The following is a 25,474-nucleotide window of genomic DNA, read 5'->3' on the forward strand; positions in this document are numbered from 1 at the left end:
TGACTTGTCCTCCTGGTGGGTTGGCACAATCTATAGACAATTTCCTCAATTCATTTTAGCAGGCCATGAAAAAAAGATGTAAGGCTACTTTCACACTGACGTTTCTGGGTCCGCCTGTGAGATCCGTTTCAAGGCTCTCCCAAGCGGCCCAAAACACATCAGTTCATCCCAATGCATTCTGAATGGATAAGGATCGGTTCAGAATGCATCAGTTTGCCTCCGTTCAGCCTCCATTCCGCTCTGGAGGCGGACACCAAAACTCTGCTTGCAGCGTTTTAATGTCTGTCTGAGGAAACTGAGCCAAACAGATCCGTCCTGACTTACAATGTAAGTCAATGAGAACGGATCCGTTTTTACTAACACAATATGGTGCAATTGAAAACGGATCCCATTGACTTTCAATGTAAGTCAAAACGGATCCGTTTGCATTATCATGGTAATGCAAACTGATCCGTTCTGAACGGATACAAGCGTTTGCATCATAGGTGCGGATCCGTTTGTGCAGATACCAGACGGATCCGCACCTAAACGCAGGGTTGAAAGTAGCCTTATATGGCTATAAAATCTGAAAATACAGAAGGGGGCTGAATAGAGTTGAGCGGACACCTGGATGTTCGGGTTCGGCAGGTTCGGCCGAACTTGAAAAAAAAGTCAATGGGGACCCAAACTTTTGGCCACTAAAATGGTTCTAAAATAGCCCTGGAAAGAGCTAGAGGGCTGCAAAAGGCAGCAAAATGTGCTTAAGAGCATGGCAAATGCTCTGCAAACAAATGTGGATAGGGAAATGAATTAAAAAAACATAAAAGACCTTAAAAAAATAAAAATTAGGAATGATGTAGGAGGAAGAGGTTGAGGAGGCGGTGAATGGGTGGATGTGGCCCTGTAGGCTCACGTGGCGGTCTAGGTGGAAGCGGCGGCGAAGGAGGAATAGGTAGCCAACACAGATGTGTGTTATTTAGCATTTTTACATAGGGGTATCCCCCAAAATATTGGGACATATAAAAAAAAAAGGAATAAGTGCACTTGAGTACAAGGATGGATGGATGGTTGAGGCTGTTAGAACTGTCTATTCTGCACAAGGTACAGACAAGTCTTGTGGGATCCAGGCCTGGTTCATTTTAATGAACGTGAGCTTGTCCACGTTGGCTGTGGACAGGTGGCTGCGTCTGTCTGTAATGACGCCTCCTGCCGTGCTAAATACACGTTCAGCGAGTACACTGGCTGCAGGGCAGGCCAGCACCTCCAAGGCATACAGGGCAAGCTCTGGCCATGTGGACAATTTGGAGACCCAGAAGTTGAATGGGGCAGAACCATTAGTCAGTACGTGTAGGCGTGTGCACAGGTACTGTTCCACCATGTTGTTCATATGCTGCCTCCTGCTAACACGCTGCATATCAGCAGTTGGGGCCGGTTGTTGCGGCGAGGTGACAAAGCTTTTCCACATGTCGGCCATGCTAACCCTGCCTTCTGAGGTGCTGGCGCTGACACAGCTGCGTTAGCGACCTCTTCCTCCTCCCCTGCCTTCGCCTTGTGCTTCCACTTGTCCCCCAGCACCAGTCGGAAATGATCTCAGGAGCGCGTCTACCAGCAAGCGCCTGTGGTCGCGCATCTTCCGATCACGCTCCAGTGAGGGAATTAAGGACGGCACATTGTCTTTGTAACGGGGATCCAGCAGGGTTACCACCCAGTAGACAGCACACGTTAAAATGTGGGCAACTCTGCTGTCGTTGTGCAGGCACTGCAGCATGTAGTCGCTCATGTGTGCCAGGCTGCTCAGAGGTAAGGACAAGCTGTCCTCTGTGGGAGGCGTATCGTCTGCGTCCTCCGTATCCCCCCAGCCACGCACCAGTGATGGGCCCGAGCTGCGTTGGATGCCACCCCGCTGTGAACATGCTTCATCCCCATCCTCCTCCTCATCCTCCTCCTCCTCGTCCTTCAGTAGTGGGCCCTGGCTGGTCAAATTTGTACCTGGCCTCTGCTGTTGCAAAAAACCTCCCTCTGAGCCACTTCTAAAAGACTGGCCTGAAAGTGTTAGAGATGACCCCTCTTCCTCCTCCTCGTCCTGGGCCACATCCTCTTCCATCATCGCCCTAACTGTTTTCTCAATGAGACTTAGAAGTGGTATTGTAACGCTGATAACGGCATCATCGCCACTGGTGAAGTACTTGGTGGAGTACTCGAAACAGCGCAACAGGGCACACAGCTCTAACATGGAGGCACAGTCATTGGTGGTAAAGTGGTGCTGTTCCGCAGTGCGACTCACCCGTGTGTGCTGCAGCTGAAACTCCACTATGGCCTGCTGCTGCTCGCACAGTCTCTCTAGCAACGAGATTTCGCCCATTATCGCACACCACCAGGCCGGGCTTGAGGCTCACTGGCAGCAACCACTCAACGGTCTGTTGTTCTATACCCCGCCACAACTCCTGCGCGGTGTGGGGCCTGTCCCCCAAACACATCAGTTTCAGAATGGCCTGCTGACGTTTAACCCTGGCTGTGCTGAAGTTGGTAGTAAAGGTCTGTCGCTGACCGGATGAGGAGGTGGTAGAAGAGGAGGAGGAAGCCGAGTAGGAAGAGGAGGCAACAGGAGGCAAAGAATGATGCCCTGCGATCCTTGGCGGCAGAAGGACGTGCGCAAAACAGCTCTCCGCCTGGGGCCCAGCCGCAACTACATTTACCCAGTGTGCAGTTAGGGAGATATAGCGTCCCTGGCCGTGCTTACTGGTCCACGTATCTGTGGTTAGGTGGACCTTGCCACAGATGGCGTTGCTCAGTGCACACTTGATTTTATCTGATACTTGGTTGTGCAGGGAGGGCACGGCTCTCCTGGAGAAGTACTGGCGGCTGGGAATGACGTACTGTGGGACAGCAAGCGACATGAGCTGTTTGAAGCTGTCCGTCTCCACCAGCCTGAATGACAGCATTTCAAAAGCCAGTAGTTTAGAATTGCTGGCATTAAGGGCCAGGGATCGAGGTTGGCTAGGTGGGAATTTACGCTTTCTCTCCAAGGTTTGTGAGATGGAGAGCTGAACGCTGCCGTGTGACATGGTGGAGATGCTTGGTGACGGAGGTCGTGGTGTTGGTGGCACATCCTCTGTTTGCTGGGCGGCAGGTGCCAACGTTCCTCCAGAGGCGGAGGAAGAGGCCGAGGCGGCGGCAGCAGCAGAAGAGGCCGAAGCAGCAGCAGAAGAGGGAGCAGGAGGGGCCTGAGCCCTTTCTTGGTTTTGAAGGTGCTTACTCCACTGCAGCCCGTGTCTCGCATGTAAATGCCTGGTCATGCAGGTTGTGCTAAGGTTCAGAACGTTAATGCCTCGCTTCAGGCTCTGATGGCACAGCGTGCAAACCACTCGGGTCTTGTCGTCAGCACTTTGTTTGAAGAAGTGCCATGCCAGGGAACTCCTTGAAGCTGCCTTTGGTGTGCTCGGTCCCTGGTGACGGTGGCCAGTAGCAGGCGAACTGTTTTAGCGACGGCTGCTCTGCTTTTGCACCCTGCTCCCTCTTTTGCTACGCTGTTGGCGGTCTCACCACTGCCTCTTCCTCTGAACTCTGAAAGTCAGTGGCACAACCTTCATTCCATGTGGGGTCTAGGACCTCATTGTCCCCTGCATCGTCTTCCACCAGTCTTCCTCCCTGACCTCCTTTTCGGTCTGCACACTGCAGAAAAACGCAGCAGTTGGCACCTGTGTTTCGTCATCATCAGAGACGTGCTGAGGTGGTATTCCCATGTCCTCATCAGGAAACATAAGTGGTTGTGCGTCAGTGAATTCTATGGGGGAAGGGGAGGTGGATGTCCTTGGGAAACCCTGCCAACAGAGTCTTCAAACAGCATAAGAGACTGCTGCATGACTTGAGGCTCAGACGGGTTCCCCGATATGCACGGGGTGATGTGACAGACTGATGGGCATACGTTTCAGGTGCCACCTGTGCATTTTCTGCAGAAGAATGGGTGGGAGATAATGTGAACGTGCTGGATCCACTGTCGGCCACCCAATTGACTAGCGCCTGTACTTGCTCAGGCCTTACCATCCTTAGAACGGCATTAGGCCCGACCAAATATCGCTGTAGATTCTGGCGGCTACTGGGACCTGAGGTAGTAGGTTCAGTAGGACGTGTAGCTGTGGCAGAATGGCCACGTCCTCTCCCTGCACCAGAGGCTCCACCAACACCACCACCACGACCATGACCGCGTCCCTTATTAGATGTTTGCCTCATAGTTAGCATTCACCAAGCAAAGTAAAAAGTGGTTAAGTCTGTTAAAAATAATTAACCGCCAATAAAAACCCTGATGTAGGGTATTGCACTAATTTTTATTTTTTTTTACTCTATATGATAGCTGTATTTGTAGCCTAAATTTCAAAAAAACTTATGCACCTCTAATCCCAGATGTGCAGTATATCAGAGGTTTTTTTTTTTAACCCCAGTAAGCAAAAGCTGTATTTGTGGCCTAAATTTCACAGTAATTTATGCACCTCTAATCCCAGATGTGCAGTATATCAGAGGGTTTTTTAACCCCAGTAAGCAAATGCTGTATTTGTGGCCTAAAATGAACAGTTCCTTATGCACCTATAATCCTAGATGTGCACTATTTGAAACAGAGGGGTTTGTTTCACCCAGTATGCCAAAGCCGTATTTCTGGCCTAAATGTGACACTCACTTATGTACCTATAATCCTAGATGTGCACTATATGAAACAGATGTTTTATTTTTACCCCACTATGCCCCAGTATGAGAAAGCCGTATTTCTGGCCTAAATTTCACAGTCACTTAAGCACGTCCAATCCCAGATGTGCAGTATATAAGAGTTTTTTTTAACACTAGTAAGCAAAAAGCCGTATTTGTGGCCTAAATTTCACAGTCACTTATGCACGTCTAATCATAGATGTGCAGTATATCAGAGGGTTTTTTAACCCCAGTAAGCAAAAAGCTGTATTTGTGGCCTAAATTTCACAGTCACTTATGCGCGTCTAATCCCAGATGTGCAGTATATCAGAGGGTTTTTTAACCCCAGTAAGCAAAAGCCGTATTTGTGGCCAAAAATGAACAGTCCCTTATGCACCTATAATCCTAGATGTGCACTATATGAAACAGAGGGGTCTGTTTCACCCAGTATGCCCCAGTATGAGAAAGCTGTATTTGTGGCCTAAATTTCACAGTCACTTATGCACGTCAAATCCCAGATGTGCAGTATATCAGAGGGTTTTTTCAACCCAGTAAGCAAAAAGCCGTATTTGTGGCCTAAATTTCACAGTCACTTATGCACGTCTAATCCCAGATGAGCAATATATCAGAGGGTTTTTCAACCCCAGGAAGCAAAAAGCCGTATTTGTGGCCTAAATTTCACAGTCACTTATGCACGGCTAATCATAGATGTGCAGTATATCAGAGGGTTTTTTAACCCAAGTAAGCAAAAGCCGTATTTGTGGCCTAAATGTGACACTCACTTATGCACGTCTAATCCCAGATATGCAGTATATCAGAGGGTTTTTTGATCCCAGTAAGCAAAAGCCGTATTTGTGGCCTAAATTTGACACTCACATATGCATGTCTAATCCCAGATGTGCAGTTTATCAGAGGGTTTTTTAACCCCAGTAAGCAAAAAGCCGTATTTGTGGCCTAAATTTCACAGTCACTTATGCAACTATAATCCTAGATGTGCACTATATGAAACAGATGTTTTTTTTCCACCCCAGTATGCCCCAGTATGAGAAAAGCCGTATTTGGGGCCTAAATTTCACAGTAATTTATGCACGTCTAATCCCAGATGTGCAGTATATCAGAGGTTTTTTAACCCCAGTAAGCAAAAGCCGTATTTGTGGCCAAAAATGAACAGTCCCTTATGCACCTATAATCCTAGATGTGCACTATATGAAACAGAGGGGTCTGTTTCACCCAGTATGCCCCAGTATGAGAAAGCCGTATTTGTGGCCTAAATTTCACAGTCACTTATGCACGTCTAATCCCAGATGTGCAGTATATCAGAGGGTTTTTTCACCCCAGTAAGCAAAAAGCCTTATTTGTGGCCTAAATTTCACAGTCACTTATGCATGTCTAATCCCAGATGTGCAATATATCAGAGGGTTTTTTAACCCCAGTAAGCAAAAATCCGTATTTGTGGCCTAAATTTCACAGTCACTTATGCACGTCTAATCATAGATGTGCAGTATATCAGAGGGTTTTTTAACCCCAGTAAGCAAAAGTCGTATTTGTGGCCTAAATGTGACACTCATTTATGCACGTCTAATCCCAGATATGCAGTATATCAGAGGGTTTTTTAACCCCAGTAAGCAAAAGCCGTATTTGTGGCCTAAATTTGACACTCACATATGCATGTCTAATCCCAGATGTGCAGTTTATCAGAGGGTTTTTTAACCCCAGTAAGCAAAAAGCCGTATTTGTGGCCTAAATTTGACACTCACATATGCATGTCTAATCCCAGATGTGCAGTTTATTAGAGGGTTTTTTAACTCCAGTAAGCAAAAAGCCGTATTTGGGGCCTAAATTTCACAGTCACTTATGCACCTATAATCCTAGATGTGCACTATATGAAACAGATGGTTTTGTTTTCACCCCAGTATGCCCCAGTATGAGAAAAGCCGTATTTGGGGCCTAAATTTCACAGTAATTTATGCACGTCTAATCCCAGATGTGCAGTATATCAGAGGGTTTTTAACCCCAGTAAGCAAAAAGCCGTATTTGTGGCCTAAATTTCACAGTCACTTATGCACGTCTAATCCCAGATATGCAGTATATCAGAGGGTTTTTTAACCCCAGTAAGCAAAAAGCCATATTTGTGGCCTAAATTTCACAGTCACTTATGCACGTCTAATCCCAGATGTGCAGTATATCAGAGGGTTTTTTACCCCAGTAAGCAAAAAGCCGTATTTGTGGCCTAAATTTCACAGTCACTTATGCACGTCTAATCCCAGATGTGCAGTATATGAAACAGAGGGGTTTGTTTCACCCAGTATGCCCAAGCTGTATTTCTGGCCTAAATTTGACACTCACGTATGCACCTATAATCCTAGATGTGCACTATATGAAACAGATGGTTTTTTTTTCACCCCAGTATGCCCCAGTATGAGAAAAGCCGTATTTGGGGCCTAAATTTCACAGTAATTTATGCACGTCTAATCCCAGATGTGCAGTATATCAGAGGTTTTTTAACCCCAGTAAGCAAAAAGACGTATTTGTGGCCTAAATTTGACACTCACATATGCATGTCTAGTCCCAGATGTGCAGTTTATCAGAGGGTTTTTTAACCCCAGTAAGCAAAAAGCCGTATTTGTGGCCTAAATTTCACAGTCACTTATGCACCTATAATCCTAGATGTGTACTATATGAAACAGATGTTTTTTTTTCACCCCAGTATGCCCCAGTATGAGAAAAGCCGTATTTGTGGCCTAAATTTCACAGTCACTTATGCACGTCTAATCCCAGATGTGCAGTATATCAGAGGTTTTTTAACCCCAGTAAGCAAAAGCCGTATTTGTGGCCAAAAATGAACAGTCCCTTATGCACCTATAATCCTAGATGTGCACTATATGAAACAGAGGGGTCTGTTTCACCCAGTATGCCCCAGTATGAGAAAGCTGTATTTGTGGCCTAAATTTCACAGTCACTTATGCACGTCTAATTCCAGATGTGCAGTATATCAGAGGTTTTTTAACCCCAGTAAGCAAAAAGCCGTATTTGTGGCCTAAATTTCACAGTCACTTATGCACGTCTAATCCCAGATGTGCAGTATATCAGAGGGTTTTTTAACCCCAGTAAGCAAAAAGCCGTACTTGTTGCCTAAATTTCACAGTCACTTATGCACCTATAATCCTAGATGTGCACTATATGAAACAGATGGTTTTTTTTCACCCCAGTATGCCCCAGTATGAGAAAAGCTGTATTTGGGGCCTAAATTTCACAGTAACTTATGCATGTCTAATCCCAGATGTGCAGTATATCAGAGGTTTTTTAACCCCAGTAAGCAAAAAGCCGTATTTGTGGCCTAAATTTCACAGTCACTTATGCACGTCTAATCCCAGATGTGCAGTATATCAGAGGGTTTTTTAACCCCAGTAAGCAAAAAGCCATATTTGTGGCCTAGATTTCACAGTCACTTATGCACGTCTAATCCCAGATGTTCTGTATATCAGAGAGTTTTTTAACCCCAGTAAGCAAAAAGCCATATTTGTGGCCTAAATTTCACAGTCACTTATGCACGTCTAATCCCAGATGTGCAGTATATGAAACAGAGGGGTTTGTTTCACCCAGTATGCCCAAGCTGTATTTCTGGCCTAAATGTGACACTCACGTATGCACCTATAATCCTAGATGTGCACTATATGAAACAGATGGGTTTTTTTTCACCCCAGTATGCCCCAGTATGAGAAAAGCCGTATTTGGGGCCTAAATTTCACAGTAACTTATGCACGTCTAATCCCAGATGTGCAGTATATCAGAGGTTTTTTAACCCCAGTAAGCAAAAAGCCGTATTTGTGGCCTAAATTTCACAGTCACTTATGCACGTCTAATCCCAGATGTGCAGTATATCAGAGGGTTTTTTAACCCCAGCAAGCAAAAGCCGTATTTGTGGCCTAAATTTGACACTCACATATGCATGTCTAATCCCAGATGTGCAGTTTATCAGAGGGTTTTTTAACCCCAGTAAGCAAAAAGCCGTATTTGTGGCCTAAATTTCACAGTCACTTATGCACCTATAATCCTAGATGTGCACTATATGAAACAGATGGTTTTGTTTTCACCCCAGTATGCCCCAGTATGAGAAAAGCAGTATTTGGGGCCTAAATTTCACAGTAATTTATGCACGTCTAATCCCAGATGTGCAGTATATCAGAGGTTTTTTAACTCCAGTAAGCAAAAAGCCGTATTTGTGGCCTAAATTTCACAGTCACTTATGCACGTCTAATCCCAGATGTGCAGTATTCAGAGGGTTTTTTAACCCCAGTAAGCAAAAAGCCGTACTTGTTGCCTAAATTTCACAGTCACTTATGTACCTATAATCCTAGATGTGCACTATATGAAACAGATGTTTTTTTTTCACCCCAGTATGCCCCAGTATGAGAAAAGCCGTATTTGGGGCCTAAATTTCACAGTAACTTATGCATGTCTAATCCCAGATGTGCAGTATATCAGAGGTTTTTTAACCCTAGTAAGCAAAAAGCCGTATTTGTGGCCTAAATTTCACAGTCACTTATGCACGTCTAATCCCAGATGTGCAGTATATCAGAGGGTTTTTTAACCCCAGTAAGCAAAAAGCCGTATTTGTGGCCTAAATTTCACAGTCACTTATGCACGTCTAATCCCAGATGTGCAGTATATGAAACAGAGGGGTTTGTTTCACCCAGTATGCCCAAGCTGTATTTCTGGCCTAAATGTGACACTCACGTATGCACCTATAATCCTAGATGTGCACTATATGAAACAGATGGGTTTTTTTTCACCCCAGTATGCCCCAGTATGAGAAAAGCCGTATTTGGGGCCTAAATTTCACAGTAATTTATGCACGTCTAATCCCAGATGTGCAGTATATCAGAGGTTTTTTAACCCCAGTAAGCAAAAATCCGTATTTGTGGCCTAAATTTCACAGTCACTTATGCACGTCTAATCCCAGATGTGCAGTATATCAGAGGGTTTTTTAACCCCAGTAAGCATAAGCCGTATTTGTGGCCTAAATTTGACACTCACATATGCATGTCTAATCCCAGATATGCAGTTTATCAGAGGGTTTTTTAACCCCAGTAAGCAAAAAGCCTTATTTGTGGCCTAAATTTCACAGTCACTTATGCACCTATAATCCTAGATGTGCACTATTTGAAACAGATGTTTTTTTTTCACCCCAGTATGCCCCAGTATGAGAAAAGCCGTATTTGGGGCCTAAATTTTACAGTCACTTATGCACGTCTAATTCCAGATGTGCAGTATATCAGTGGTTTTTTAACCCCAGTAAGCAAAAGCCGTATTTGTGGCCAAAAATGAACAGTCCCTTATGCACCTATAATCCTAGATGTGCACTATATGAAACAGAGGGGTCTGTTTCACCCAGTATGCCCCAGTATGAGAAAGCTGTATTTGTGGCCTAAATTTCACAGTCACTTATGCACGTCTAATCCCAGATGTGCAGTATATCAGAGGTTTTTTTTACCCCAGTAAGCAAAAAGCCGTATTTGTGGCCTAAATTTCACAGTCACTTATGCACGTCTAATCATAGATGTGCAGTATATCATAGGGTTTTTCAACCCCAGTAAGCAAAATCCGTATTTGTGGCCTAAATGTGACACTCACTTTTGCACGTCTAATCCCAGATATTCAGTATATCAGAGGGTTTTTTAACCCCAGTAAGCAAAAGCCGTATTTGTGGCCTAAATTTGACACTCACATATGCATGTCTAATCCCAGATGTGCAGTTTATCAGAGGGTTTTTTAACCCTAGTAAGCAAAAAGCCGTATTTGTGGCCTAAATTTCACAGTCACTTATGCAACTATAATCCTAGATGTGCACTATATGAAACAGATGGTTTTTTTTCACCCCAGTATGCCCCAGTATGAGAAAAGCCGTATTTGGGGCCTAAGTTTCAAAGTCACTTATGCACGTCTAATCCCAGATGTACAGTATATCAGAGGTTTTTTAACCCCAGTAAGCAAAAGCCGTATTTGTGGCCAAAAATGAACAGTCCCTTATGCACCTATAATCCTAGATGTGCACTATATGAAACAGAGGGGTCTGTTTCACCCAGTATGCCCCAGTATGAGAAAGCTGTATTTGTGGCCTAAATTTCACAGTCACTTATGCACGTCTAATCCCAGATGTGCAGTATATCAGAGGGTTTTTTCACCCCAGTAAGCAAAAAGCCGTATTTGTGGCCTAAATTTCACAGTCACTTATGCACGTCTAATCATAGATGTGCAGTATATCATAGGGTTTTTTAACCCCAGTAAGAAAAATCCATATTTGTGGCCTAAATGTGACACTCACTTATGCACGTCTAATCCCAGATATGCAGTATATCAGAGGGTTTTTTAACCCCAGTAAGCAAAAGCCGTATTTGTAGCCTAAATTTGACACTCATATATGCATGTCTAATCCCAGATGTGCAGTTTATTAGAGGGTTTTTTAACCCCAGTAAGCAAAAAGCCGTATTTGTGGCCTAAATTTCACAGTCACTTATGCGCCTATAATCCTAGATGTGCACTATATGAAACAGATGTTTTTTTTTTTCACCCCAGTATGCCCCAGTATGAGAAAAGCCGTATTTGGGGCCTAAATTTCACAGTAATTTATGCACGTCTAATCCCAGATGTGCAGTATATCAGAGGTTTTTTAACCCCAGTAAGCAAAAAGCCGTATTTGTGGCCTAAATTTCACAGTCACTTATGCACGTTTAATCCCAGATGTGCAGTATATCAGAGGGTTTTTTAACCCCAGTAAGCAAAAAGCCGTATTTGTGGCCTAAATTTCACAGTCACTTATGCACCTATAATCCTAGATGTGCACTATATGAAACAGATGGTTTTTTTTCACCCCAGTATGCCCCAGTATGAAAAAAGCCGTATTTGGGGCCTAAATTTCACAGTAATTTATGCACGTCTAATCCCAGATGTGCAGTATATCAGAGGTTTTTTAACCCCAGTAAGCAAAAAGCCGTATTTGTGGCCTAAATTTCACAGTCACTTATGCACGTCTAATCCCAGATGTGCAGTATATCAGAGGGTTTTTTAACCCCATTAAGCAAAAAGCCGTATTTGTGGCCTAAATTTCACAGTCACTTATTCACATCTAATCCCAGATGTGCTGTATATCAGAGAGTTTTTTTACCCCAGTAAGCAAAAAGCCGTATTTGTGGCCTAAATTTCACAGTCACTTATGCACGTTTAATCCCAGATGTGCAGTATATGAAACAGAGGGGTTTGTTTCACCCAGTATGCCCAAGCTGTATTTCTGGCCTAAATGTGACACTCACGTATGCACCTATAATCCTAGATGTGCACTATATGAAACAGATGGGTTTTTTTCACCCCAGTATGCCCCAGTATGAGAAAAGCCGTATTTGGGGCCTAAATTTCACAGTAACTTATGCACCTATAATCCTAGATGTGCACTATATGAAACAGATGTTTTTTTTTCACCCCAGTATGCCCCAGTATGAGAAAAGCCGTATTTGGGGCCTAAATTTCACAGTCACTTATGCACGTCTAATCCCAGATGTGCAGTATATCAGAGGTTTTTTAACCCCAGTAAGCAAAAGCCGTATTTGTGGCCAAAAATGAACAGTCCCTTATGCACCTATAATCCTAGATGTGCACTATATGAAACAGAGGGGTCTGTTTCACCCAGTATGCCCCAGTATGAGAAGGCTGTATTTGTGGCCTAAATTTCACAGTCACTTATGCACGTCTAATTCCAGATGTGCAGTATATCAGAGGTTTTTTAACCCCAGTAAGCAAAAAGCCGTATTTGTGGCCTAAATTTCACAGTCACTTATGCACGTCTAATCCCAGATGTGCAGTATATCAGAGGGTTTTTTAACCCCAGTAAGCAAAAAGCCGTACTTGTTGCCTAAATTTCACAGTCACTTATGCACCTATAATCCTAGATGTGCACTATATGAAACAGATGGTTTTTTTTCACCCCAGTATGCCCCAGTATGAGAAAAGCTGTATTTGGGGCCTAAATTTCACAGTAACTTATGCATGTCTAATCCCAGATGTGCAGTATATCAGAGGTTTTTTAACCCCAGTAAGCAAAAAGCCGTATTTGTGGCCTAAATTTCACAGTCACTTATGCACGTCTAATCCCAGATGTGCAGTATATCAGAGGGTTTTTTAACCCCAGTAAGCAAAAAGCCATATTTGTGGCCTAGATTTCACAGTCACTTATGCACGTCTAATCCCAGATGTTCTGTATATCAGAGAGTTTTTTAACCCCAGTAAGCAAAAAGCCATATTTGTGGCCTAAATTTCACAGTCACTTATGCACGTCTAATCCCAGATGTGCAGTATATGAAACAGAGGGGTTTGTTTCACCCAGTATGCCCAAGCTGTATTTCTGGCCTAAATGTGACACTCATGTATGCACCTATAATCCTAGATGTGCACTATATGAAACAGATGGGTTTTTTTTCACCCCAGTATGCCCCAGTATGAGAAAAGCCGTATTTGGGGCCTAAATTTCACAGTAACTTATGCACGTCTAATCCCAGATGTGCAGTATATCAGAGGTTTTTTAACCCCAGTAAGCAAAAAGCCGTATTTGTGGCCTAAATTTCACAGTCACTTATGCACGTCTAATCCCAGATGTGCAGTATATCAGAGGGTTTTTTAACCCCAGCAAGCAAAAGCCGTATTTGTGGCCTAAATTTGACACTCACATATGCATGTCTAATCCCAGATGTGCAGTTTATCAGAGGGTTTTTTAACCCCAGTAAGCAAAAAGCCGTATTTGTGGCCTAAATTTCACAGTCACTTATGCACCTATAATCCTAGATGTGCACTATATGAAACAGATGGTTTTGTTTTCACCCCAGTATGCCCCAGTATGAGAAAAGCAGTATTTGGGGCCTAAATTTCACAGTAATTTATGCACGTCTAATCCCAGATGTGCAGTATATCAGAGGTTTTTTAACTCCAGTAAGCAAAAAGCCGTATTTGTGGCCTAAATTTCACAGTCACTTATGCACGTCTAATCCCAGATGTGCAGTATTCAGAGGGTTTTTTAACCCCAGTAAGCAAAAAGCCGTACTTGTTGCCTAAATTTCACAGTCACTTATGTACCTATAATCCTAGATGTGCACTATATGAAACAGATGTTTTTTTTTTCACCCCAGTATGCCCCAGTATGAGAAAAGCCGTATTTGGGGCCTAAATTTCACAGTAACTTATGCATGTCTAATCCCAGATGTGCAGTATATCAGAGGTTTTTTAACCCTAGTAAGCAAAAAGCCGTATTTGTGGCCTAAATTTCACAGTCACTTATGCACGTCTAATCCCAGATGTGCAGTATATCAGAGGGTTTTTTAACCCCAGTAAGCAAAAAGCCGTATTTGTGGCCTAAATTTCACAGTCACTTATGCACGTCTAATCCCAGATGTGCAGTATATGAAACAGAGGGGTTTGTTTCACCCAGTATGCCCAAGCTGTATTTCTGGCCTAAATGTGACACTCACGTATGCACCTATAATCCTAGATGTGCACTATATGAAACAGATGGGTTTTTTTTCACCCCAGTATGCCCCAGTATGAGAAAAGCCGTATTTGGGGCCTAAATTTCACAGTAATTTATGCACGTCTAATCCCAGATGTGCAGTATATCAGAGGTTTTTTAACCCCAGTAAGCAAAAATCCGTATTTGTGGCCTAAATTTCACAGTCACTTATGCACGTCTAATCCCAGATGTGCAGTATATCAGAGGGTTTTTTAACCCCAGTAAGCAAAAGCCGTATTTGTGGCCTAAATTTGACACTCACATATGCATGTCTAATCCCAGATATGCAGTTTATCAGAGGGTTTTTTAACCCCAGTAAGCAAAAAGCCTTATTTGTGGCCTAAATTTCACAGTCACTTATGCACCTATAATCCTAGATGTGCACTATATGAAACAGATGTTTTTTTTTCACCCCAGTATGCCCCAGTATGAGAAAAGCCGTATTTGGGGCCTAAATTTTACAGTCACTTATGCACGTCTAATTCCAGATGTGCAGTATATCAGTGGTTTTTTAACCCCAGTAAGCAAAAGCCGTATTTGTGGCCAAAAATGAACAGTCCCTTATGCACCTATAATCCTAGATGTGCACTATATGAAACAGAGGGGTCTGTTTCACCCAGTATGCCCCAGTATGAGAAAGCTGTATTTGTGGCCTAAATTTCACAGTCACTTATGCACGTCTAATCCCAGATGTGCAGTATATCAGAGGTTTTTTTTACCCCAGTAAGCAAAAAGCCGTATTTGTGGCCTAAATTTCACAGTCACTTATGCACGTCTAATCATAGATGTGCAGTATATCATAGGGTTTTTCAACCCCAGTAAGCAAAATCCGTATTTGTGGCCTAAATGTGACACTCACTTTTGCACGTCTAATCCCAGATATTCAGTATATCAGAGGGTTTTTTAACCCCAGTAAGCAAAAGCCGTATTTGTGGCCTAAATTTGACACTCACATATGCATGTCTAATCCCAGATGTGCAGTTTATCAGAGGGTTTTTTAACCCTAGTAAGCAAAAAGCCGTATTTGTGGCCTAAATTTCACAGTCACTTATGCAACTATAATCCTAGATGTGCACTATATGAAACAGATGGGTTTTTTTCACCCCAGTATGCCCCAGTATGAGAAAAGCCGTATTTGGGGCCTAAGTTTCAAAGTCACTTATGCACGTCTAATCCCAGATGTACAGTATATCAGAGGTTTTTTAACCCCAGTAAGCAAAAGCCGTATTTGTGGCCAAAAATGAACAGTCCCTTATGCACCTATAATCCTAGATGTGCACTATATGAAACAGAGGGGTCTGTTTCACCCAGTATGCCCCAGTATGAGAAAGCTGTATTTGTGGCCTAAATTTCACAGTCACTTATGCACGTCTAATCCCAGATGTGCAGTATATCAGAGGGTTTTTTCACCCCAGTAAGCAAAAAGCCGTATTTGTGGCCAAAATTTCACAGTCACTTATGCACGTCTAATCATAGATGTGCAGTATATCATAGGGTTTTTTAACCCCAGTAAGAAAAATCCATATTTGTGGCCTAAATGTGACACTCACTTATGCACGTCTAATCCCAGATATGCAGTATATCAGAGGGTTTTTTAACCCCAGTAAGCAAAAGCCGTATTTGTAGCCTAAATTTGACACTCATATATGCATGTCTAATCCCAGATGTGCAGTTTATTAGAGGGTTTTTTAACCCCAGTAAGCAAAAAGCCGTATTTGTGGCCTAAATTTCACAGTCACTTATGCGCCTATAATCCTAGATGTGCACTATATGAAACAGATGTTTTTTTTTTTCACCCCAGTATGCCCCAGTATGAGAAAAGCCGTATTTGGGGCCTAAATTTCACAGTAATTTATGCACGTCTAATCCCAGATGTGCAGTATATCAGAGGTTTTTTAACCCCAGTAAGCAAAAAGCCGTATTTGTGGCCTAAATTTCACAGTCACTTATGCACGTTTAATCCCAGATGTGCAGTATATCAGAGGGTTTTTTAACCCCAGTAAGCAAAAAGCCGTATTTGTGGCCTAAATTTCACAGTCACTTATGCACCTATAATCCTAGATGTGCACTATATGAAACAGATGGTTTTTTTTCACCCCAGTATGCCCCAGTATGAAAAAAGCCGTATTTGGGGCCTAAATTTCACAGTAATTTATGCACGTCTAATCCCAGATGTGCAGTATATCAGAGGTTTTTTAACCCCAGTAAGCAAAAAGCCGTATTTGTGGCCTAAATTTCACAGTCACTTATGCACGTCTAATCCCAGATGTGCAGTATATCAGAGGGTTTTTTAACCCCATTAAGCAAAAAGCCGTATTTGTGGCCTAAATTTCACAGTCACTTATTCACATCTAATCCCAGATGTGCTGTATATCAGAGAGTTTTTTTACCCCAGTAAGCAAAAAGCCGTATTTGTGGCCTAAATTTCACAGTCACTTATGCACGTTTAATCCCAGATGTGCAGTATATGAAACAGAGGGGTTTGTTTCACCCAGTATGCCCAAGCTGTATTTCTGGCCTAAATGTGACACTCACGTATGCACCTATAATCCTAGATGTGCACTATATGAAACAGATGGGTTTTTTTCACCCCAGTATGCCCCAGTATGAGAAAAGCCGTATTTGGGGCCTAAATTTCACAGTAACTTATGCACGTCTAATCCCAGATATGCAGTATATCAGAGGGTTTTTTAACCCCAGTAAGCAAAAGCCGTATTTGTAGCCTAAATTTGACACTCATATATGCATGTCTAATCCCAGATGTGCAGTTTATTAGAGGGTTTTTTAACCCCAGTAAGCAAAAAGCCGTATTTGTGGCCTAAATTTCACAGTCACTTATGCGCCTATAATCCTAGATGTGCACTATATGAAACAGATGTTTTTTTTTTTCACCCCAGTATGCCCCAGTATGAGAAAAGCCGTATTTGGGGCCTAAATTTCACAGTAATTTATGCACGTCTAATCCCAGATGTGCAGTATATCAGAGGTTTTTTAACCCCAGTAAGCAAAAAGCCGTATTTGTGGCCTAAATTTCACAGTCACTTATGCACGTTTAATCCCAGATGTGCAGTATATCAGAGGGTTTTTTAACCCCAGTAAGCAAAAAGCCGTATTTGTGGCCTAAATTTCACAGTCACTTATGCACCTTTAATCCTAGATGTGCACTATATGAAACAGATGGTTTTTTTTCACCCCAGTATGCCCCAGTATGAAAAAAGCCGTATTTGGGGCCTAAATTTCACAGTAATTTATGCACGTCTAATCCCAGATGTGCAGTATATCAGAGGTTTTTTAACCCCAGTAAGCAAAAAGCCGTATTTGTGGCCTAAATTTCACAGTCACTTATGCACGTCTAATCCCAGATGTGCAGTATATCAGAGGGTTTTTTAACCCCATTAAGCAAAAAGCCGTATTTGTGGCCTAAATTTCACAGTCACTTATTCACATCTAATCCCAGATGTGCTGTATATCAGAGAGTTTTTTAACCCCAGTAAGCAAAAAGCCGTATTTGTGGCCTAAATTTCACAGTCACTTATGCACGTTTAATCCCAGATGTGCAGTATATGAAACAGAGGGGTTTGTTTCACCCAGTATGCCCAAGCTGTATTTCTGGCCTAAATGTGACACTCACGTATGCACCTATAATCCTAGATGTGCACTATATGAAACAGATGGTTTTTTTTCACCCCAGTATGCCCCAGTATGAGAAAAGCCGTATTTGGGGCCTAAATTTCACAGTAACTTATGCACGTCTAATCCCAGATGTGCAGTATATCAGAGGTTTTTTAACCCCAGTAAGCAAAAAGCCGTATTTGTGGCCTAAATTTCACAGTCACTTATGCACGTCTAATCCCAGATGTGCAGTATATCAGAGGGTTTTTTAACCCCAGTAAGCAAAAAGCCGTACTTGTTGCCTAAATTTCACAGTCACTTATGTACCTATAATCCTAGATGTGCACTATATGAAACAGATGTTTTTTTTTCACCCCAGTATGCCCCAGTATGAGAAAAGCCGTATTTGGGGCCTAAATTTCACAGTAACTTATGCATGTCTAATCCCAGATGTGCAGTATATCAGAGGTTTTTTAACCCTAGTAAGCAAAAAGCCGTATTTGTGGCCTAAATTTCACAGTCACTTATGCACGTCTAATCCCAGATGTGCAGTATATCAGAGGGTTTTTTAACCCCAGTAAGCAAAAAGCCATATTTGTGGCCTAAATTTCACAGTCACTTATGCACGTCTAATCCCAGATGTGCAGTATATCAGAGGGTTTTTTAACCCCAGTAAGCAAAAAGCAGTATTTGTGGCCTAAATTTCACAGTCACTTATGCACATCTAATCCCAGATGTGCAGTATATGAAACAGAGGGGTTTGTTTCACCCAGTATGCCCAAGCTGTATTTCTGGCCTAAATGTGACACTCACGTATGCACCTATAATCCTAGATGTGCACTATATGAAACAGATGGTTTTTTTTTCACCCCAGTATGCCCCAGTATGAGAAAAGCCGTATTTGGGGCCTAAATTTCACAGTAATTTATGCACGTCTAATCCCAGATGTGCAGTATATCAGAGGTTTTTTAACCCCAGTAAGCAAAAATCCGTATTTGTGGCCTAAATTTCACAGTCACTTATGCACGTCTAATCCCAGATGTGCAGTATATCAGAGGGTTTTTTAACCCCATTAAGCAAAAAGCCGTATTTGTGGCCTAAATTTCACAGTCACTTATTCACATCTAATCCCAGATGTGCTGTATATCAGAGAGTTTTTTAACCCCAGTAAGCAAAAAGCCGTATTTGTGGCCTAAATTTCACAGTCACTTATGCACGTCTAACCCCAGATGTGCAGTATATGAAACAGAGGGGTTTGTTTCACCCCAGTATGCCCAAGCTGTATTTCTGGCCTAAATGTGACACTCACGTATGCACCTATAATCCTAGATGTGCACTATATGAAACAGATGGTTTTTTTTCACCCCAGTATGCCCCAGTATGAGAAAAGCCGTATTTGGGGCCTAAATTTCACAGTAACTTATGCACGTCTAATCCCAGATGTGCAGTATATCAGAGGTTTTTTAACCCCAGTAAGCAAAAAGCCGTATTTGTGGCCTAAATTTCACAGTCACTTATGCACATCTAATCCCAGATGTGCTGTATATCAGAGAGTTTTTTAACCCCAGTAAGCAAAAAGCCGTATTTGTGGCCTAAATTTCACAGTCACTTATGCACGTCTAATCCCAGATGTGCAGTATATGAAACAGAGGGGTTTGTTTCACCCCAGTATGCCCCAATATGCCAAAGCTGTATTTCTGGCCTAAATGTGACACTCACTTATGCACCTATAATCCTAGATGTGCACTATATGAAACAGATGGTTTTTTTCACCCCAGTATGCCCCAGTATGAGAAAGCTGTATTTCTGGCCTAAATTTCACAGTCACTTATGCATCGATAATCCTAGATGTGCACTATATGAAACAAAGGTTTTTTTTAACCCCAGTGTCTCAAAGCAGTATTTCTGGACTTGCAGATATGCAGATATCCTGTGCTGGTGCACTATCGTTGCATAAAATGGCTGCCGATTATGTTTTGATATTGACTAACTGAAGAAAAAAAAGTTTGTTTTCAGTAGTAGTTGGCTCAGGGCAGGCTTAAAACACATTTGCTGTAGATCGCTAAGTAAAGAAGCAGTTCTTCATAAGATTCCTCCCTGATCTCTCCCTCACAGCAGCTGCATCCTCTCCCTACACTAATCCGAGCAGACGTGACTTCAGCTTAAATAGAGGCTGGGTCACATGCTGCAGTTGACCAATCACAGCCATGCCAATAGTAGGCATGGCTGTGATGGCCTTTTGGGGCAAGTAGTATGACGCTTGTTGATTGGCTGCTTTGCAGCCTTTCAAAAAGCGCCATAAATATCGCCGAACACCGAACCCAAACTTTTACGTAAATGTTCGGGTTTGGGTCTGGGTGCCGAAAAACCTAAAGTTTGGTATGAACATGCTAGGATGTGATATGGATTTCAAAACAGACACAAGGATCCACATTTTGCAGCTGTAACAACAGGAGCAATCATGTGAATGAGACCTTATGGTTATACCGAAATTAACAAATGTTGTATTATTGTTTTGTGTTGAATACTTAGATATAAATACTTGGATAAAAGTATTAGAAACAATTAGGAATAAACTAGAAATAATTAGAAATAGAAAAAAAACATAAAAAGTAAAATTTAATCATGAACCATTTTATTGACAATTAAAATGGAAAGCATAAATGTATGTTATTAATACAGATCCTGAACTCTTCTAAAGGAGCCAACCCTAGCATTCACAGCGCCCCAATCAGAGTGTCTCCTGTACTCTCCAGATCTCAGGTAATACTGACGACCTCTATAACTGGGCAATTCATAGAAGATCCAGTGTCCCTCAAGCACATTGCAGGAGTGAATATCATGGTATTTAAATTCTTCATAAACTTGTGGGCAATCTTCTGTAAATTCTTCTGTGTGACCCCTAAAATCTTCTCTTTCATATATTTTAATACGGAAAGTACCGCGGTGCTGAAAATAAAAATGATTACCTCATTATGACATTAATTTCAATAATGTTTCCTTTCTGAAAATTCAAATGAAGTTGTCCAGTGGGGAAATTTTTTTGTAAAGTGTTCAGAGTGGTTTAAAAAATAAATAAAATAATCTATATACATCATGCTACTGCCTTTTCGGTGCTTACTGGGTCTAGGCTGGTCTCACTGTCCAGTCTCGACATGTAGGAAATGCCAGAAAAGCCCACAGTCATTTCTTACCTTTCCCTGTTTGTTGATGCTGAACCATGAAGTCCCTGGTAAGCACAACACTGAAGCACTGAACAACCTCTTTAATGATTTAGTTTAGATTATTTTATAGTTTGCACACCTTTTCACTTTTACCTTCTACAAAATATATGTTCACCTGGAATATAGTTTGTAAAGCTAACCAATTTAATTAAATGAATATAACATTATATAACAACCCTTATATCATCCAAGTTAGTGAGGTAGAATCATGTAGAGGCTGACCAGGTGAAGAATAGTGGCCCACATTTACTTATGTGTGTGCACTAGGAGTTGAAAATTTGGCCAATTTGGGATACTCTTTGATGCAATGTGACCCATCTACTGCAGTTTTCAAGAAATGGTCTGTTTCTAGCATGTCAAAGCTGGTAAAAATGGTGTGGCTTAGTGGGAAAAAGGGAATGACCTATAATGCAGCATTTTGCACAACAATTACGGTACAATTCTAACATAACCTCCAGTAGGGTGTACTAGGGATACCGCCCGGGACCAGGGTAAGGTATCTGGATGGGGTCGCCCTTTGCGGGGCAAGTACTTCGTATAGATAGGTAGGGAGATCTAGTCCCTGCCCCTTGTTAGGGTGATTTAGGGACTCTCTGCTCCTGACTCCCATCCATGCCGAGGTCAAGCGTTGGCACCATCTCTGAATGGTATCTCAGTCTATTGCATGGAAGCCCTCCCTATTGAAAGTGATTTGACTATCAACTTCTACAGCCTCTGATGGGAGAGAGCGTTCCTTTTGTATGTCATCCTATACTGTTACCATTCAGTGGTTGTTTGTCCAGGCCCACCCAGGCTGTCTTATTGTTTGTCTTTGAGGGTCTTACCCTGGTTAGTGCTTCTACTTTTAAACATATTTATTAAATGTTAAGTTTTACCCCCTTTGTCCCTTAAGGGATCAGTACATTTTGCCATTCATTTTGGGAGCAATTGGTCAAGCTAATTATTGTATGCTTGGCCCTTCAGTTTGCTGTAGTCAAATGAGTGTTAAACTGGATAAATCTGGGAACACAAGAAAAAGCAAAAATGTCTTACATATGTATGTTCCAGCATACAGAAAATGTGTGGAGTCAGAATGTAGCAAGTATGAAACCTTGGTGAAATATAGGAATACATAACTGAGGCATTAAGGCAGGTCTGTTGGATGTTCTCCAATTAGCCAAAATAGCAACAAAATATTATGACATAGCAATCAGAGAAACATAGTTAAAGGGAACCTGTCACATTAAACATGGTGTCTGAGCTATAGGCAGCATATTGTAGAGCTAGAGGAATTGAGCAGATTGATATACAGTTTAATGGAAAACGATTCAGTATAATGTGTATTTTATACATTAAAATTCCTGCACATTCTGGACTTTGAAGTCCAGGAGGCGGTCCTATCAGTGATTGACTGCCTGCCCTCTATGACTGTGCATACAGAGATAGCTGTCAATCACTGATAGGACCGCCTCCTTGACTTCAATGTCCAAAATAAGTAGGAAATTAAATGTATAAAATACAGATTATACTAAATATTTTCCCATAAAACTATACATCAATCTGCTCAGCACCTCCTGCTCTATAACATGCTGCCCACAGATTGCACTGCATTTTCATGGTGACAGGTACCCCTTAATGAGTATAGGAGTCCAGTGTATTCATGACAACCCCACTTCCCTGTCCCTTATAATGGTGATTGACAGCTGGCTACTGTATATCTGCATACATACCATTCTGTCAATCACTATGAGAAAAATGTGGAAGACAGGGAGAATAGTCTCCTCATGAATTCACCAGACTTGTGACTATGTGTTTAGTGTATTCCTTGAATCCTCATATTAGCCAAATGACATGTTTTTTGTACTTTTGGCAAATAGAAGACTTTGCTGCATTAAAACAGGGCAGCATCATCTGCTAACAGGTTTGCTTTAAACATTCTAATGTAGTAATAAAACCATTAAAAAAAATGCAAAGTTTGTAATTCATAGCATGTTGGCTGAAGTAAAAGTTGCAATATTCCATTACATATTTTGTGTACAAAATATAGAGATGGTAAGCTGGGTTGATATAAAATATGATCAAACTATTTAACAACATATCATTCTGACTGTATTTCTTTTTAAAGGGGTTAACCCACAAATTAAAAAAAATAATGTAGCTCACTTATCTGCTTATTTAGAGGACTTACTTTCATTTTCTTTCAGGCAGCAGCTCACATAAGACACATATGGTATATGATGATCCATAATACTCCTACTTCTCTATGAGATCACTATGCCAGTAGGGGAAGAGACTAGGGAAGCCACTAAGCATAGTAGTCCCCCGCTAAATGGAGAAGATGGACCAGAAGAATTAAAGGCTATGTACACCTTTGGGGGCAATTTTTTTTTCTTCTGGCATTGTGCTTATTTTTAGTTAAAAGCATTGTTTAAATTGGTCTTTATTATAAATATGGAACCTTGTTTTCTGTACAGGGCTAAGAAGCTCCTTTAGAGAGATCTGAATTCTCTCTGCTGCTTCATCTGACAGGCTCCTCATCTCCTCTCTGACGTTATAATTGCTCATTATAGCTCAGTTCTTATCTTACTAATAAGAATGTGGATTAAATAAGTGTTTATGACCTCTTAGTAGTTTAGAGATAAGGTTCATTAGATGACCAGCACAAAGTGAAAGTGAAAAGTATGATTCACACAGCTAGACAGTTAACCCTTTGTGATAGAAAGGCTTAATTTTTTTTAATAAAGACCAGTTGAAAATATAATTTTTTAAATATATTGAGTAAAAATGAGTAAAATACAATCATAAAAAAAACTTGCCTCCAAAGGTATACATAGCTTTTAACAGTAAGGGTCTTTACAAAAGAGGAAAATTAATATTTTTATTGTAGGTATATTGCAATAATTCTTCATTTGAAATGTCCTATATATTGCTTTGTAATACTGTACTTTTCATGAAATAATCCCTTTAACCTGTTTGAAAGGGATATTTCAGTTATAAGAAGTTATCCTCTATCCACCGTATAGGGTATAGCTATTAGATTGGTGCAGCTTCAAACACCTAGAATACCACCTTAATGAGGTTATGATATTGCAATGTGTCAATCTGAAATATATATTCTAACTATACAAGCCAATTTTCATTTGTACATATTTTATTTTATTATTTGCTAAGCTGATTGCCTACCTGAGGAATAATACGACAAGAGTTGATGGAGTCATTAAATCCCATCCAGTGGTGGAAGTCAGGATATTCTCCCCTTTTTAAGAAGTACTGGTGGCCCTGATTGTTGGCACGTTCATACACCATCCAGTTTCCATTTTCCACTTTAATAGAGTTACAGCGGTTGAAATGGGAGTGAAGATCTGTGCTATCAGAGTTGCACTCATAGGAGCGACCTTGGAAGTTCTTGTCTTCATAGAATATGATCTGTGTAGTAGACATCCAAAAATGGACAGAATATATACTTTATGCTTGTAACAGAATTACTGTGTAAGGGCCCATTTTGTCACTGTCAAAATCCACTGGTTGTTCACTTCAGATGCCACAAACCTGCTCACTGCTAAGCTTCTTTGAGCTAAGCAACGAGCTGACAATCGACACAGATTCAAGTGGCGGCTATCCATACACCACACCAAGAAGGATCAAGTCCTTTCTTGGCGCAGTCCCGGCTTTAAACCACTGAGCTACAAAATGCAGCGCTGCCACCCATTAAAAACAATGGAGGCAGACACCATGTGGCCGCTGTAAATTTGGCGCCAAAATTCCGGGGGCAAAAGCCTCTGTGTGAATGGCCCCTAACAAATGTTAGCTGATATTTTATTTTTTAATTTATGAAACATATGTAAATAATTAAAATATGTATTACATGTGTAAGAAGAATAACTGATGAAGAAATAACTTGTTAAATACTCCAGGGTCTCAATGCAGAGTAAAATGCTTAAGAGAAACAATTGAGAGAAACTATGTGAAAATATTTTTATAATATGTGTTTCTATTCTATTAAGAAAAAAAAGAATTCCGATAAATTTCAATACACACAATATTTTCAAGCACTACATGTACTATACCTTTCCCATCGTGGCTGTAATATAGGCACTGGATCTCTGAGATAAAACAGCCCAGCTCCTATTTATATACACCATTTACAGCTGGTGCAGCAACTGCCTAACAAAAGACATTTGAGCTTTATTTTCAAAAAGGATGTGTGCTGCTTTTTTCACTCTATATAGAGTAGTGCTGGGTATTATCACTAAACTAAGCTGCTTTGCACTTTTTTCTTTTGTATATATATTCCACTGATAGGAACATATAAGCGATACATCTGTGTCACATACATGAAACTTAAACTAAAATATGAAATATTTAATTGTAAACAAAGTACAAGAAAAAAATAACTCAGGAAATAGTAAAACATATTTCTGGATAGCAAATGTATGATGCCCTTGAATTTTGG

The 25,474-nt window shown here is 41.4% G+C and overlaps 1 protein-coding gene across 4 annotated transcripts; it reads right to left on the reverse strand.

Annotated features, from left to right (window-relative positions):
* Positions 1-20,491: 20,491 nt before the first annotated feature.
* On the reverse strand, positions 20,492-25,097 carry LOC121007657 (gamma-crystallin 1-like). 4 transcript variants are annotated; one of them, XM_040439748.1, is made up of 3 exons: positions 25,089-25,097; positions 24,205-24,447; positions 20,492-20,767 (listed from the first exon to the last, which is right to left on the reverse strand). In XM_040439748.1, the coding sequence occupies exons 1-3, from the start codon at positions 25,095-25,097 to the stop codon at positions 20,492-20,494; spliced, it is 528 nt and encodes a 175-aa protein (XP_040295682.1). The 4 variants fall into 4 exon arrangements, with proteins under 4 accessions (XP_040295682.1, XP_040295684.1, XP_040295680.1 ...); XM_040439750.1 differs by having other exon boundaries at positions 20,492-20,753; positions 24,194-24,447; XM_040439746.1 differs by lacking the exon at positions 25,089-25,097 and having other exon boundaries at positions 20,492-20,787; positions 24,222-24,462.
* Positions 25,098-25,474: the final 377 nt, after the last annotated feature.

This window comes from Bufo bufo, chromosome 7 (assembly GCF_905171765.1).
Source record: "Bufo bufo chromosome 7, aBufBuf1.1, whole genome shotgun sequence".
NCBI classification, from domain to species: Eukaryota; Metazoa; Chordata; class Amphibia; order Anura; family Bufonidae; genus Bufo; species Bufo bufo.

Bases quoted from the DNA above. Each gene is read 5' to 3' on its own strand.
- LOC121007657 (XM_040439746.1), bottom strand. From the start codon at position 24,462: ATGTCTACTACACAGATCATATTCTATGAAGACAAGAACTTCCAAGGT. The intron at 20,788-24,221 runs GTCGTATTATTC...TGTCATAATGAG, and splicing joins TAATGACTCCATCAACTCTT to GTAATCATTTTTATTTTCAG.